Genomic DNA, 15,032 nt, shown 5'->3' with positions numbered 1-15,032 from the left:
TTTTGTCAACCCGATCACCTCTACCTTACCGCCGCCGTCGCCACCCGCCTTTCACTACCACCGCCGCCGCCACCGACATACATGCTATTCTCTCTCTGCAAATATGAAGCTCGGGTTTTTTATATTTTTTTCTTCCAACTCTCGGCATAGTATTTTTATAGTAACCTTTTAATAGCATTTCATTTACTATATCTTTTTCAAAATAAAGTATTTATCAGTATCGAAAATGACTTTGTCGGTGCTTAGATCAATAATTTCAGTGAAATATAATTGTGCGCTTCAAAATATTCATAATAAAGTACTTTTTGGTATCGTAAACGGTTTTTGCATGTGTTAGGATCGATAGCTTTGGCGGAATATAATTACTCACTTTGACTACCTGACAATGATGAGGAGTACATATACTTTTTTTTGTATATGTTCTACCAAATAACTTTTTGTTAGATAATTGCTTTAAAATTTTTAATAGTATTTGTATATAAAAGTAAATAAAAGAAAGTGATCGAGTGGAAAGTACACGCTTTGTGTAAAAGGTAATATACATGTTTCTCGTTGCATCGTACATGTAGTAATACAAAACATGCATTTGGTCAACATTAAATAGTTTTCAACTTATAAATTTCTTTTGATAACTTGTTTGTTTATAATCCTCAAAATTAAATAGTTTTGACACTCTTTTTAGGTTAAAAAAATATAAAAATTTGGACAAAAGACTACCCCAAAAATTCTTATATTTTGCATTTATATAAAACTGCTATAAGCTTTATACTATTTATGCAAAAATTCAACTGGTATTACACAACTACATTCATCTCAAAATCTAGCTAGAGATTCGAAAAACGACCCGAGCTGTTAGATCCTTTCCGCCTTCTACGCCTCTTTTGCCTAATTCTCCAGAAATTTATAAGCAGCAAGATCCCTGTAACATTTCAACATTCGTTAACCAAAACCGAACCATTAAGTCATTAACCTTAATAAAACTCCATAACTGCAAAACATTACTAACCTAAAACACCAACAACCGCAGGCACAAGCCAATGACTCGGAAACACAACTGGCACATCCAACTGCAAAAACAAAATCATATATTATTATTGTTTGGAAATTTGGTTTTAAATAAACCCAACTATGCCCTGTTGGCAAATAACAGTCTCAACTTCACACTTGGCTAGTGGCGGTCCCAACTAAAGGTGTATTTTTTTTTCCAACGGTCTGCGACTAACAAATGGTTAACTCTGTTAGTCTGTTGCTTACGTGGCATGCATAGCGGACCGTTGGAAAAAAAAGTACACATTTATTTAAAACCAAATTTCTGAAAAAGATACACATTATTATTGCCACGTAATGCTGCCACATAGATGTTTATTGACAACTAGGCATGCCACGTAAGCAAAGACCAACGAATGGTTAATTCCGTTAGTCGCAGACTGCTGATAAAAAATACACCTTTAGTTTGGACCGCCACCAACCAAGAGTGAAGTTAGGATTATTTAAAACTAATATTCCGTATTGTGACTTAATAGTTAATAATAATCGGTTACTTACATCGTCTCTATACAGCAAGCTGAGAAACTTATTGCCAGAAGAAATCTCTTTACTTTTGTCAACAACTTTCGGGCTCTTCGAAATCGAGATATCAGAAGAAGAATTCAAACCCATTCCAAGATCAATCGCTTTATAGCCCGGTAACCGTCGATTCCGACCTCGAACCTGTAATCCGTACCCTTTTGTACCCCAAACATCAAACCGGGAATCACTCCTGCAAATCAATTCCTTTCCAAGAACCGCGGAATACATTGAGAAATTCAAGTCGGTTCTCCGTGAAGGCAGTTGATCATCATCTTGATGTAACGGTGTTTTTAGTTTGACCGAGTTTGAAAACAGTATCGGATCTTTGACTTTTTTGCCGGTGAAATCGAGTATCTTTCTTAAAAGCCAGTAACAGTTTGTAACCATATGACTACTGTCCAAACAGTTGGAATCACCGTATACTGCAATTCGACTCCCGCCAACTTCCACTAACCCAAGAATCGGTGAGTCAGCGTTGTCTTTACCGCCAAGGAAACTATGTGTGGCCGCACTTTCCGAGCTGTCATAAAACGGGAAACTATGCACGTACCCCCCACTCGGGAATTTAACAATATTAGTCCCAGAAGCGTATTTAATCAACTCGTCGTTTAAATTAAAGTCACCGTTTAAAATCCGATCACCGAAAGCGATACCGAACGGTGCCAAAAGATCATTCAACGCGGGAATATTAGCACCACCCGTAACCGGGGTCCACCAACTCCGCGTATTATCATCAAAAAACCTCATTTTAACCATCGTATCGACGTTATACCAATCTCCAAAAACAACCAAGCTAAGCCCCGTATTTACAACATCGTCCCTTAACTTTTGAATCTCTTCTTCAAAATACTCGTCTTCAAGATCCACCAACATTAACGTCCCGTAATGACGAGCGTCAAAACAAGTTAACGGTGACCCGAGCGTTTCGATATAATATCCCGCGTCTCGTAACATGTTAAACATGATATGGAAATTAGTATGCAAGTGATCCCCATGCCAATCAAGAATATCGTTTCGAACATCTAACGAGTCACGCGGGATATAACCGGGTGGGTATTTGATACTATGAAACTGGTCCCACAAAACCCTAACCGATCGTGGTGGGGTCGGGATAACTTTTAACTTTAGACGTAACACACACGTACTATGTCGAAACGAGGTTTCACCTAATCCCGGTGGACTGTAAACTTTAACGGTTACGTTACCTTCAATTTCACCCGAAAATTTAGCACCTTCTTCTTTGATTTGCATGTGAAGTGCAAGATAACCGGTCCAAGGCCAAATAATATCAGAGTAAGTAAAATGAATACTCAAAAGATTACTTTCTTCATTTGACGGATGCCAAACGGGTTGACTTTCAATGTAACCGATGACACCCATACCATTTAATATCGTTGTGTTAAACAAAACAGGCATCGCGTCAGCATAAAGTGGCTGTTGGCAAAACGGCCACGCGTACGGGCAATCCGTGTAGTCCAAAACACTCGGGAAGATGCTGGCACGTGGCGTGTAGGTTTTTAGTATTTCATATGATTCCAACAGATCGACCCGACCAGCACCTTGTTCATACATATTCGGGCCCGAAAGCTTTGCAGCCCCTTCAACTAGGGCCTGTTTCATGCTTGCGGGATTCAGAAGCTGTTTTCGTTCATTTTCAGGGATCACACTCACAAGTAGACACACTACACCAGCAACCACGGGACTCGCAACGCTCGTTCCCGATAACGTTTTACAACCCGTACTTATTTTGGATCCCATTATTTCCCGCCCATATGCAACAATGTCCGGTTTCACACGTCCGTAACTGTCAAAAACAAAATTTTTAATCATAAAATGTTGTCAGTATGACAGTATCAATGAATCATTTAGTCAATAATTATTTAAAATTTTAACTACCCGTGAGGAATCTCCCATGTGCTCATGCCACGTGAAGAAAATGAAGCGATGTGATCGTTGTAATCTATACCACCGACACCGATGACATCACTTTGATCCCCGGGATTATTCAGTGTACCGTAAAGCGGGCCATCGTTTCCAATTGCAGACACCATTATGATATTGCTTGCCGTCAATTCCAAAACCTGGTACGGTAACTGGTTAATACGAGTACAGGTCAAAATTCAAAATGGGCCAACGGGTCAACTAAAGTGTTACCTTTTCTACAAATGGAAGATCCAAGTAATCAGGACCGCCAATGCTCAAGTTTAACACATCCATATTGCTTGCGATTGCATAATTAAATGCATCTAAAAACCACGATGTGTATGAGACCTGCATTAAGCTGAATAAAAACTTATTCTTTAAACAATTAAAAGCCTAATTTTTACACATTAAGGCTAATAACTAGTGAATATGCATTACCTGCGCGTCTGTAAACACACGGAAAGCATAAATCTCAGTGTCGGGTGCAAATCCGAGACATTCTGCATCTTCACCAGCAATCACTCCAGCAACAAACGTACCGTGACCAAGATTATCATTTAAAGTATCTTCATTCGTCCAATTAGTGCGTTCCTGATATCGTAAAAACACTAATATCAGATTCTTACTATATAAATCTTGCAAATTTAACCAATTTATGAAGATAATAAAACCTTAATGTTGCGAAAATGTGGATGATCCGAACGAATTCCAGTATCGAATATAGCCATCTTAACTTTTGCCCCTGTGTAACCTTTGGACCAAAGTGAATCTGCCCCAAATAATGACGTAACTTGTGATTTCTGCAGGGATATTATACATGACACGTATTAGAACTTCATATAACTAATTAGTATTATTAGGGCTGTAAACCAACCTATAATTCAACGAACTGTTCAGCGGGAACTAAGGAAGTTCATTTACGTTCGTTTGTCATGAACAAACCTGAACAAGGAATTCCGTTCAATAATACGTTTGTTTACGCCATTATGTTTGTTAATGTTTGTTCATTAAAAGTTTTTAATATCTTTTAACAACTTCTCTAATCATACAATTTAGGCAAAATTATTAACTATAAAAACAAAACTATACACGAGTACTACGTGATTAACTTATAGGTAAATTAACATATGAATACGAATGTTAAAAATAATCCAACCGAAGTTCCAATACACTCGTTCGGTCCGGTTCGTTTACACCCCTAAACCAAACTGTTGACACCAACTATTATCAGTTAGCTAAAGAATATATAACATTCATTCGGTCCGGTTCGTATACAGCCCTAAACCGAACTGTTGACACTAACTATTCTCGGTTAGCTAAATAAAATAACACACTCGTTCGGTCTAGTTCGTTTACACCCCTAAACTGAACCGTTGACACTAACTAGTCTCGGTTATCTAAATGAAATAACACACTCGTTTGGTCTAGTTCGTTTACACCCCTAAACTGAACCGTTGACACTAACTATTCTCGGTTAGCTAAATGAAATAACACACTCGTTCAGTCCAGTATGTTTACACCCCTAAACCGAACCGTTGACACTGACTATTCTCGGTTAGCTAAATGAAATAACACACTTGTCTGTTACGATTCGTTTACAGTCCTAAGTAACATCAATTACAACATTATCAATTATCAAACAATCAATCAAAAACCTACATGTGATAACAGCTCTCTTCTCCAATCAACAGTCAAATTCCCATCCTCGGCTTCACCGAACGACATCGAAGTAAATATCTTCCCGGGCCGTCGTTTCTTCCCATCTGAAAACGCCCCAATTCTTTTACCATCATTTCCCATCAACAAATCCCTCAACCGAATACTCGAATCCACCGTGACATCCTTCACCATCTCCAACCTCTCAAACTCTCCGATCACATAACCCACCTCCACGTCATCAATCGCCACCAATCCGAAATCCGTCGGGTACCCAGATGCAGGGTTGTTCCGGTGAACCCATTTCCAGTTAGAACAGTTGTTGGTGTTTTGTAAAAGGTATTGCTTGTGGGTGTTTGATGGCTTGTATTGGGTGAATCTGACGATGTAATTGGTTTGAGGTGAAGGTGGTTTTAGGGTTTGGTTGTTGTTGGGTTTGGTGAGGTGGAAGATGATGATTGAGGTTATGAGAATGATGAGAGAGATGCTGAAGATTGAGATCTTCGCCGTCGTCGTCATGTCGCCGGAGTTTGGTTCAAGTCGTCGGAACGATCCGTCATCGGCGACACTGAGAAATTGATTGATCTCTTGGGAGTTTAGAATAGAAATGAGTACACAAGTACAATTTAATTTATTAATATTGAGTATACCCGTACACGACAAAACACAAACACAAAATGTATACACCGGTATACGACACTGAAGGTTATCGTGTACATGTATCACGAACACGAACTTGTTACTACCTGATATACGCGATAAACCACGATAAGAGCTCTTTACAAACATATATTTGATAACATGTTTAGTGAAACAAATGTTGGAGAGCGAATGTTCGTTAGTGGTGACGGTTGAGAAACAGACACTGAGAATGTTTTAAGAATATAGGGTTTAGAATAACTTATAATTATATATATATATATATATTTAGTTATAAAAATTTAACCATGTACTTAACATATGCACAATAGGTAAATAGGTATTTTATCTATTTAGATATGAAAATTAATAGGTAAATTCGTGTCTACTTTTTTAGTACACGAAACCTGTTAAGGCTTTACATGTTACCTGTTAAAGTCATGTAGGTACGTGTCGTGTATTCGTGTCTCATGTATAAATTCTTAGCCCTAGTAACACCAAAATTAAAACAAAAACTAAAAACAATAAACAATAATAATTAATATAATGATAGATTGATAGGTTTGATATTTCGTAAATCATAATACATTCAATGATGATGCGTTTAAGGATCTGTTTCATATATTAAATATAGATAATCTCTACATATTACAAGCATGTACAAAATATTAAGCATACCCGTATTGTGCTGGTGCACGTATCTGATTATACTCGTACCGAGAATCAATAAAAACGTGTATCAATACCCATACCGAACATGTTAAATTGATAATTGAGGAGGGCAACACCTCAACCGCTCCTGCTGATGCAGGGCCCGTACCTCTCGGGAATCAAAATACAATTTCTGGTTTGACGGATGGGCCAGCCAGCAGCTTTCTATCTGAGTAGTCACTACGGCCTACCCTATTGTTGAGTCTTTGGAAGTGGTTTCACTCCTTTATAGGTCGGGACTCGCTCGGGGGCTGAGATAATCCCTCTAGAGAAATGAGGCATACTGGTAATAAGGCCTCCCACATAGGGGGGGGGGGGGTGAAAAGCTAAGCTTTGCGGAGCGGACCAATCTTCGTGTCCAATCTGAACCAAGCTCAAAGCTAAAAAAAGAATAAGGAAACACACTCTTTGTCGGAACGAGGAAGAACTGTTGACGCAAAATCCGCTTTTCCGCTCTTTCCCTCTCTTCCTTGCGACAAGATTCGGAAACTAAGTCAGAGATATGATATCTCATTGCTAGTGTTCTTAGATAGTAGGGACCTGCTTGTGCCAGTGGCAAAAAACCAGATCGTTGCCCGAACTACCCCTCTCAATGCCTGCTTCTTACTACCATTTCTATTGAGTAGTCAACGGTGGATACATATACGAGCGCGATACGGGTATTCAGAACAAAATGCTCATCTTTAATCGTAAGACATGTTTGTTGATTTTAGTTTTTATATTTTATTTTGTTGGTGTTATATAAAAATAGTTATCGGAAATTATGATGTAAATTTTGTATGATTTTTAGGCATGTAAACGAACTGTTTGTAAGATGTTACGCGAAAGTTCTTCTATCTTCATTTATTTAAACAATGAACGAATACGAACAATTTTTTAATACCATTTAGTTGAGAGAAACAATTATGAAGTAAGAACACATGTCATTTACGCATCTTTGTAGATATACAACTGATAAAGCTTACACATGTTATATTGGTAAGTTTGATCATGGCCACAAGAACACGTTTGTTTGTGGTTTCAACACTTACATGCATGTGATGCTTTAAATAATAATAATAACAAACTTTAATGTCAATCTATGTTTTATATATTGTTTTTTAAATAAATATGATTAATGGAGACATCAATGAAGTTTGATTGGTTGGCTCATGGGTGATCATTAAAGTTTATATCTCCGAATTGTCCTAAGTTCGAATCTCGGCATGCACATTTCATTTTGAATTTAATGGAAAAATTGGTTTTACCGGTTCACCCGCTAGGTCAACCGGTCGGGCCGGTCCGGGCCAACCATTCACCCGCAAAACCGGCCTAAATACACTGACCTGACCCGACCCGGTATAGGGACCGGGTCCCGATCGGACCGGTCTAACTGGCCGAGCTGGGCCGGGTTTTAAAAGACTGATCACCATCCACCACCCACTTTCACAGTTCGTACACCACCACCACCACCAATTGTTTCAGAAGTCTGCATACGTTAAAAATAAACAGTTTTCTTCTTACAGACAGATTTACAAACATTTTACATTTAAAAAAACAAACAACAGATTACTTTTACAACATTATTTACTCGGTTTTTCCTCCTATTTGACATTTATACCCTCCGCCCCACCCCCACTAATAATACTTCCCCCCCGCTCTCATAATTTCAAATCCCCAAAAACAAAACTTTCAAATAACCAATTTGTATTGTCTTCAACCCTCAAAAACCTGAATCTGAATCCCAATAACCTCAATTACAACTTCATTTCCGATCAGTTCATCTACCAGATCCAATCTTCTTCCATCAATTACACTCTAATTACTTCAGCCGGCCATTTTGTATCTATCTCACTATTAATATCCGAAAACCCTAGCCGTATTATAATCCAACGGTCAAGATGAACAGATCAGGAATGCATAGATCTGGTTCTAACGCTGGATATTACAACCACCGTCAACAACAGGATGAATTTATTGAATCTAATTTCAATAATAATAATAATAATAAGTGGCTGCAGTCAGCTGGTCTTCATCATTTGTATTCTTCAAACCCTAATTTTCCTCCACTTCAGGTACTTAGTTACTTGATTGATTGCTTAATATTTATTTTTATGTTTATCTAAATTTTATTTGCCTTAACTAGAGCTGTAAAACTCGGTAGTCTGCGGTGGGGTCGGAATATGGATTTAATTGGATTGTAGTTATTAAAGTTATTTAAACTTATTAATCAGATTGGATTAGTAAGTATAATTTTTCAGATAGTTTGATGAGTTTGACCAATTTCGACATTTGTTGACCTGAATTTGATCGATTTGGGCCGGATTTGGCGAGAACTTAGACCGATGACTAATTATGAGGTCTGATTACCCGAATTTGAATTGGTAGGAGTGTAAACGAGTCGAGCTGAGCCTGAGATCAACTCATTTTGAGTTATGAGAGTTCGACGTTGGATTGTTTTAAGATCTTTTTATAATGTTCGTGTTCGGCTTGCGAGTCCTTTTTTCAAGCTCGAGCTCGGATCATCTGTTATTTGTATACTTTATTAATTATTGTTAAAAATTTAAGAAAAACTTAAAACAAGCCTAAGCTTTGCTCAAGCTCAGTTGTGCAATTTGAAATTAATACATAGAAGTTCAAAAGAGTTAAAACTTAATAATAAGCAAGGTTCGTTAAGGCTTGAGCTCGATAACGCTTAGCTCATTTGAGCTTTTTATAGATCCGAACTTGAGTAGCTTGCGAGCGGCTCGACTCATTTGCACCCCTACGAATTGGTCACTTACAGATTTTTGATTAACCAATGGCTTATACTGATTTTTACAATACTGGTCTTAATAGAGAATCAACTGTGCTAGGTTAACTTTTTGACTGATAACTGATTTGAGTGCAGGAATATGGGTTTCATGGCAATAGTGATGTTGATGGATCAAGACCGAACAGAAATTCACAGAGGAATGCAACAGGGAGTGCAGATGCATCGTCTCCTTCCGCTTTTTCACGTTCATCAAGCTTTGCAAAATATGGTAATGTGGAGCAAGTATCTCCCAATGAGTTCAGCCCTGGTTTACTTGATCTTCATTCCTTCGATACCGAGCTGTTAACAGAGGTTAGTTATTTAGTTAGTTACTTAACTATAGATCTGTAGTTAGTTAGTTACTTACAATAATGTCTTTTACATGCAGGTGCATAGTGAAAACAACTTGAATTTGCTAAATCAACCTTCGTATGGCGAGGGTTTTGATGGTGCAGATGCTTATTCGTTAGCCAACAAATTTGCTAATATGTCATGTGGTCCAGTTGAGAACAATGTTGTTAAGGGCTCATTGGCAGACAAAGAGAAAGCTAGTAATGTTGCTAAGATTAAAGTTGTGGTATGTTTTCACAATACTCGTTTCCCAATTGCTTTTTGTATATTATTCTTTGTGCTTTTGCTTAAATGTGTTAAATGCAGGTGCGCAAGAGACCGCTTAACAAAAAGGAGCTTGCAAGAAATGAGCAAGATATTATCAGCATTGACTCTGATACTGGTTCACTTACTGTTTATGAATCTAAAGTCAAGGTGGATTTGACTGAATATGTAGAGAAGCACGGATTTGTTTTTGATGCTGTGATGAATGAAGATGTTACAAATGATGAAGTGTGTATATCAGATCGTGTCATCATTAACATGTTGCTCTTTTATAGTATATTTTAGCTGATAATTAACTTTGTGTTGTAGATATATTCACAAACTGTGGAGCCCATAATTCCAATTATCTTTCAAAAAACAAAAGCAACCTGCTTTGCTTATGGGCAAACAGGTATCACTCTGTCCTTTCATGTGATGATTGTTATTACTTATTACCTAAAAATATTTTATAAAATTTGCTGACGTCATGTTGTTATTTTTTTTAAGGTAGCGGGAAGACGTATACAATGCAACCACTTCCCCTCAGAGCTTCTCAAGATATTTTCAGACTTATGCATTATAACTACCGAAACCAAGGTTTTCAGTTATATGTCAGCTTCTTTGAAATTTATGGAGGGAAGGTTTTCGATCTCCTTAATGACAGAAAGTGAGTTTTCACTTTTTAGTTAGTTCTTGATATTTTCTTTGCATACTTATCAAGTGTTATTATTTTTCAGGAAACTTTGCATGAGAGAGGATGGAAAACAACAGGTTTGCATAGTCGGTTTACAGGAGTATAACGTATCAGATGTGGGAATAATCAAGGAAATAATTGAAAAGGGTAATGCTACAAGGAGCACGGGTACAACTGGTGCAAATGAAGAATCTTCTAGATCACACGCGATTCTTCAACTTGCTGTCAAGAAATTGGTTGATGGAAATGCATCCAAACCGCCCCGTTTGGTTGGGAAGTTATCTTTTATTGATCTTGCTGGAAGTGAACGCGGAGCAGATACTACTGATAATGATAAACAGACAAGGTCAGCTGTTTTTGAAATCTTTTTAACTGAACTCTAAACAATTATGTACACACAAATGTGTTAATAAGTTAATAAATCTTGATTGTTAATATTGCAGGATGGAAGGTGCTGAAATTAATAAAAGCTTACTTGCATTAAAGGAATGCATCAGAGCTCTTGATAATGACCAGGGTCATATTCCATTTAGAGGAAGTAAATTAACTGAGGTTTTGAGAGATTCGTTTGTTGGTAACTCACGTACGGTTATGATATCATGCATTTCACCGACCGCTGGATCTTGTGAACATACACTCAACACACTGAGATATGCTGACAGGTGAGCTGTGACCTGAACCACTTTAACCTTTTTATATGAATTTAGAGACATTGAATATGATATATGATTGGCTAAATTTTACATATTAGGGTTAAGAGTTTATCAAAGGGAAGCAGTTCTAGAAAGGACCTGTCATCTTCAATGTCAAACCTTAGAAACTCAATTGCATTGCCTGTATCTTCATCAGCATTAACGCGCTCTGAAGATGTTAAATTTGAAAAACAACCGTATGAAACTAATAGATTTGGATGGCCTAAACAAACAGATAGGGGCCCAGTTGGAAGATCAATGGTTTACACACCTCCAACTGAAAATTACAGAAGTGATTATGGAGGTACAGATGAAGAAATTATGGAAGATGATTTTGACTATTCCATGGAAGTCAACGAACCAAAAAACATTCCAAAGTTTGAGAAGCCAGTCACTCAAATGAAACCTATTGTTGAGGACAATGATGATCTCACTGCACTTCTAGAGGTATTTTTATTTATTTATTTTGGTATGGTTACTAGTAGGCCTTTAAGCGAACGAACATGAACAATTTGTATTGCTCATTTAGTTAAACGAGCTGACGTTAACACATTTCTCGTTCATTGAATTGTTCATGAACCGTCTGTTAGAAGGTTCGCTTATGTTTGTTTGTTTAATAAGCGAACGAACATGAACAATTTGTATTGCTCAATTAGTTAATCGAGTGGACATTAACACATTTCTCGTTCGTTCATTTATGTTCGAGAATGTTCATTCGATTACGTGCAATTATGTTTGTTAGTTTGCGTTTGTTTACATATACTCGTCTAATTTTTTTAGCCTCGTTACAATTTAGTCTAGTTACAATAATTTTTTCGGCCCAAAATATGTATAGTCTTAATAAATTTAAATTGGTGTTTGCACGAATATGTACAATAATTATTTAGGCCCAAAATATGTATTTTTATAATAAATTGTAATTGGTGTTTGCTCAACTATATTCATTCACAAATGAACATAAGTGAACACGAACAAGAAAACGCTGCTCGTTTTATTTTTTTGTGTTTGGTTAAAGTTAAACGAGCGAACACAAACATGCACTGCTCGTATTTGTTTGGTTCGTTTTGTCTATTATTACTAATAATATAGTATTTAACTTATTAATATCTATGGGACCACTTTGTATTTACTTTAGGAAGAGGACAATCTTGTACATGCTCACAGGATACAAGTGGAGGAGACTATGGATATTGTTAAAGAGGTACTTAACTCATCTAATCTTATTTTGACTTCTACAAGTCAAATGGGTTAAGCCGAAAGTTGCTAATTTGTTTGACCTGTTACAACTACAGGAAATGTGCCTGCTGCTAGAAGTAGATCAACCAGGAAATCAACTCGACAATTACATTGAAAAACTGAACTTACTTCTCTCCCAAAAAGCATCCGTGATTCAGAAACTACAGACACAATTACATAATTTCCAAAACCATTTGGAAGAATACAATGTTCTATCGTCTGCCAAATAAGGTGAGTGTTTGGTTCCAATCTCGTTGTGTTTTATGTATTCCGTTACATTTGATTTGGATTTCGCGTGTGAATTATGTAAGCTTTGTGTAACTTGTGGCGAGTTATAGAAAAATCAAAATCCGGTTTTGATTGTGAGTTTGTGAGTCAAATATCTTGTTTGTTTTGATTTATGACTATAACATTATAACATGTTCCAGATAACCCTTAAAATGATTACCACATTAAACAAATGAAATTTTGATTTCATTTCTAGAAAAAGTACATGATAAGATTTGAAGTATAAAGTCAAAATTTTCACATTTGGTTTACATTAATGTGTGCTTTTTTGTCTTTATTCTTTTCTTAATTATGATTGGTTGCTAAACCTAAGCTATCAACTCTATTTGATGTTAACATGGTTTTTGCCTGCATCCAAGGTAACTAGACATGAACATTAATTTATGATGTTGATAGGTGTCAAAAGTCTTGTTGTGACATCATTTATTTGTAATATAGGCTTATTTGATAAATTATTGTTATCGTTAAAAAATAATTTTATAGTTTACGTTCTCTTTTAAAATAACTGTTTAAGAGTTTCGTAACAGATTATGTTATGTTTAAATTAGAGTTAGGATGAACAGATGAATGTTTTTAAGGTTAGATGTGGAATGAAACTTTTTCGAATTTAAGATTTTGTTGTACTTATCATGGAGGAGAACCTAGAGGGGTCAATCAAGTAAAGAAAAACAAATGTGCTTATGCTCTTTTCAAAGACAAATGGATGTCCACATGATGCACAAAACAACTTTAATGTGTCCACAAGATCTACAAAATGGAAATGTGGTCTCTAAGTTGACTTTTAGACATAATTAGAAGATGTGACACTTGCTATTGCTAAATAACTTTTGGCATAGATATATAAATAGTACATACGACACTTGTTAGAATCTTAATCGTTTGAGATCAAGATTTCTATCAACCATTTAAGATTGAAGTGACTCAAGACTTGAGTTCTTTACCTAGTTGTGAGGCTAAATCTCTTGTTGATTTTGTTACACGGGCTCGATTTAAAATTTTGCATTATTTGTTAACTACATGTCAGATTTTATAAAACAAAACTATTTTGATTGTTGTAGACTTGTAGCATTAGAATCATGTTTGACATGGGACCTAGTGTCTTATAATTTAGATTAAGTTGCATTTATGGACGTTATGTTTGGGTTAAATTGCGGGATTCATCATTGGGTCATGATTTTTTTAGATTTAGCCCCTCTGATCATCGTGGCTTTGATTCGTTGGTTTCACGACTTTAAGTTAATTAATTATTTTTTTCGAACATTTTGAACCTGAAAAAGTCTCTTTTTTGTTTAATTTATTTTTAAAGTTTATTTGTTTATAGTTTCTTTAAACTTTAATATAAAGAGGTAGTCACCTTCTTTAAGGAATATTTTAGTTATTCTTTTCTCCTTTGTGCAAATAATGGCTGTCTTTGATTAAATAAACATATTCTCTTCTTTTGGAATATAAAATGAATAATAAATTACCAATTAAAAATTACGAAAAAGATTATAGCCATGCAATTTTAAGAGTCTTGTTGGCTGTTTTTGATTGGTCCATTTGTTACTTAAAAGAATCAAATTTTGTAGTATTCTATCAAGCTTACAATGACAGTATGAATAAATAAATACTAAATTAAGTAGTGCTAGAAATATAGTATTACAAATCAAAGATATAATTTATAACTAATAACAGGCTATGTCTAATGTACTTTGAGTTATAAAACTATGTTAATCATATGTCAATGTATTGTTTGTCACGTGACACACTATATAAAAATAGGGATTAAGACTCCGGATTCTCACATTGAATCAATGAAAATAACCAAAAAGACGTTATATATCAGTATTCATATAAGCAAGGGGTTACGTAGAGATGGGTTTGGATCAGATACAAATGAAATTAACGTGCTAAATGTGAGAATCAAGTAGAGTAATTATTATACAAGTAGAGTAATTATGTAATTACATCATAGAGTAATTACGTAATTACTCTATGATGTAATTACATAATTACTCTACTTGTATAATAATGACTCTACTTGATTCTCACATTTAGCACGTTTACTTGTATATATAATTACTCTACTTGATTCTCACGTTTAGCACGTTAATTTCATTTGTACGTTAACTTTCCCCATGTAGAGATAGCCAAAACCTTTTTGTGTTATTCACAATTTATCTTGCTTTGTAAATTCGAACGTTTGGATATACATATTTATAAGTTATAAATGTTATTTTGTTTAGGAAATTCGGTTTATAATAAAATCAATACATAT

At 35.8% G+C, this 15,032-nt stretch overlaps 2 protein-coding genes across 3 annotated transcripts; one reads left to right on the top strand and one right to left on the bottom strand.

Annotated features, from left to right (window-relative positions):
- Window positions 1-658: 658 nt before the first annotated feature.
- On the bottom strand, window positions 659-5,727 carry LOC143569339 (subtilisin-like protease SBT6.1). 2 transcript variants are annotated; one of them, XM_077055285.1, is made up of 8 exons: window positions 5,152-5,727; window positions 4,164-4,292; window positions 3,931-4,083; window positions 3,724-3,840; window positions 3,466-3,650; window positions 1,546-3,373; window positions 1,007-1,067; window positions 659-919 (listed from the first exon to the last, which is right to left on the bottom strand). In XM_077055285.1, exons 1-8 carry the CDS (start codon window positions 5,665-5,667, stop codon window positions 825-827), a joined length of 3,084 nt encoding a protein of 1,027 aa, XP_076911400.1. In that variant the 5' UTR covers window positions 5,668-5,727; the 3' UTR covers window positions 659-824. The 2 variants fall into 2 exon arrangements, with proteins under 2 accessions (XP_076911400.1, XP_076911405.1); XM_077055290.1 differs by lacking the exon at window positions 5,152-5,727 and having other exon boundaries at window positions 661-919; window positions 3,724-3,850.
- A 2,611-nt stretch (window positions 5,728-8,338) lies between these two features.
- On the top strand, window positions 8,339-13,095 carry LOC143569328 (kinesin-like protein KIN-13B). The gene is made up of 11 exons (XM_077055279.1): window positions 8,339-8,552; window positions 9,368-9,583; window positions 9,660-9,848; window positions 9,929-10,114; window positions 10,196-10,277; window positions 10,373-10,532; window positions 10,603-10,905; window positions 11,003-11,221; window positions 11,311-11,698; window positions 12,387-12,452; window positions 12,544-13,095. Exons 1-11 carry the CDS (start codon window positions 8,379-8,381, stop codon window positions 12,715-12,717), a joined length of 2,157 nt encoding a protein of 718 aa, XP_076911394.1. The 5' UTR covers window positions 8,339-8,378; the 3' UTR covers window positions 12,718-13,095.
- Window positions 13,096-15,032: the final 1,937 nt, after the last annotated feature.

Source organism: Bidens hawaiensis, unplaced genomic scaffold (assembly GCF_021521415.1).
Source record: "Bidens hawaiensis isolate Kalapana, Puna unplaced genomic scaffold, B.hawaiensis_p1.1 tig00001236_1, whole genome shotgun sequence".
Lineage (NCBI taxonomy): Eukaryota > Viridiplantae > Streptophyta > Magnoliopsida > Asterales > Asteraceae > Bidens > Bidens hawaiensis.
The sequence above is the reverse complement of the archived record's forward strand: the minus strand, read 5'-3'. Positions and strand labels throughout refer to the sequence as shown.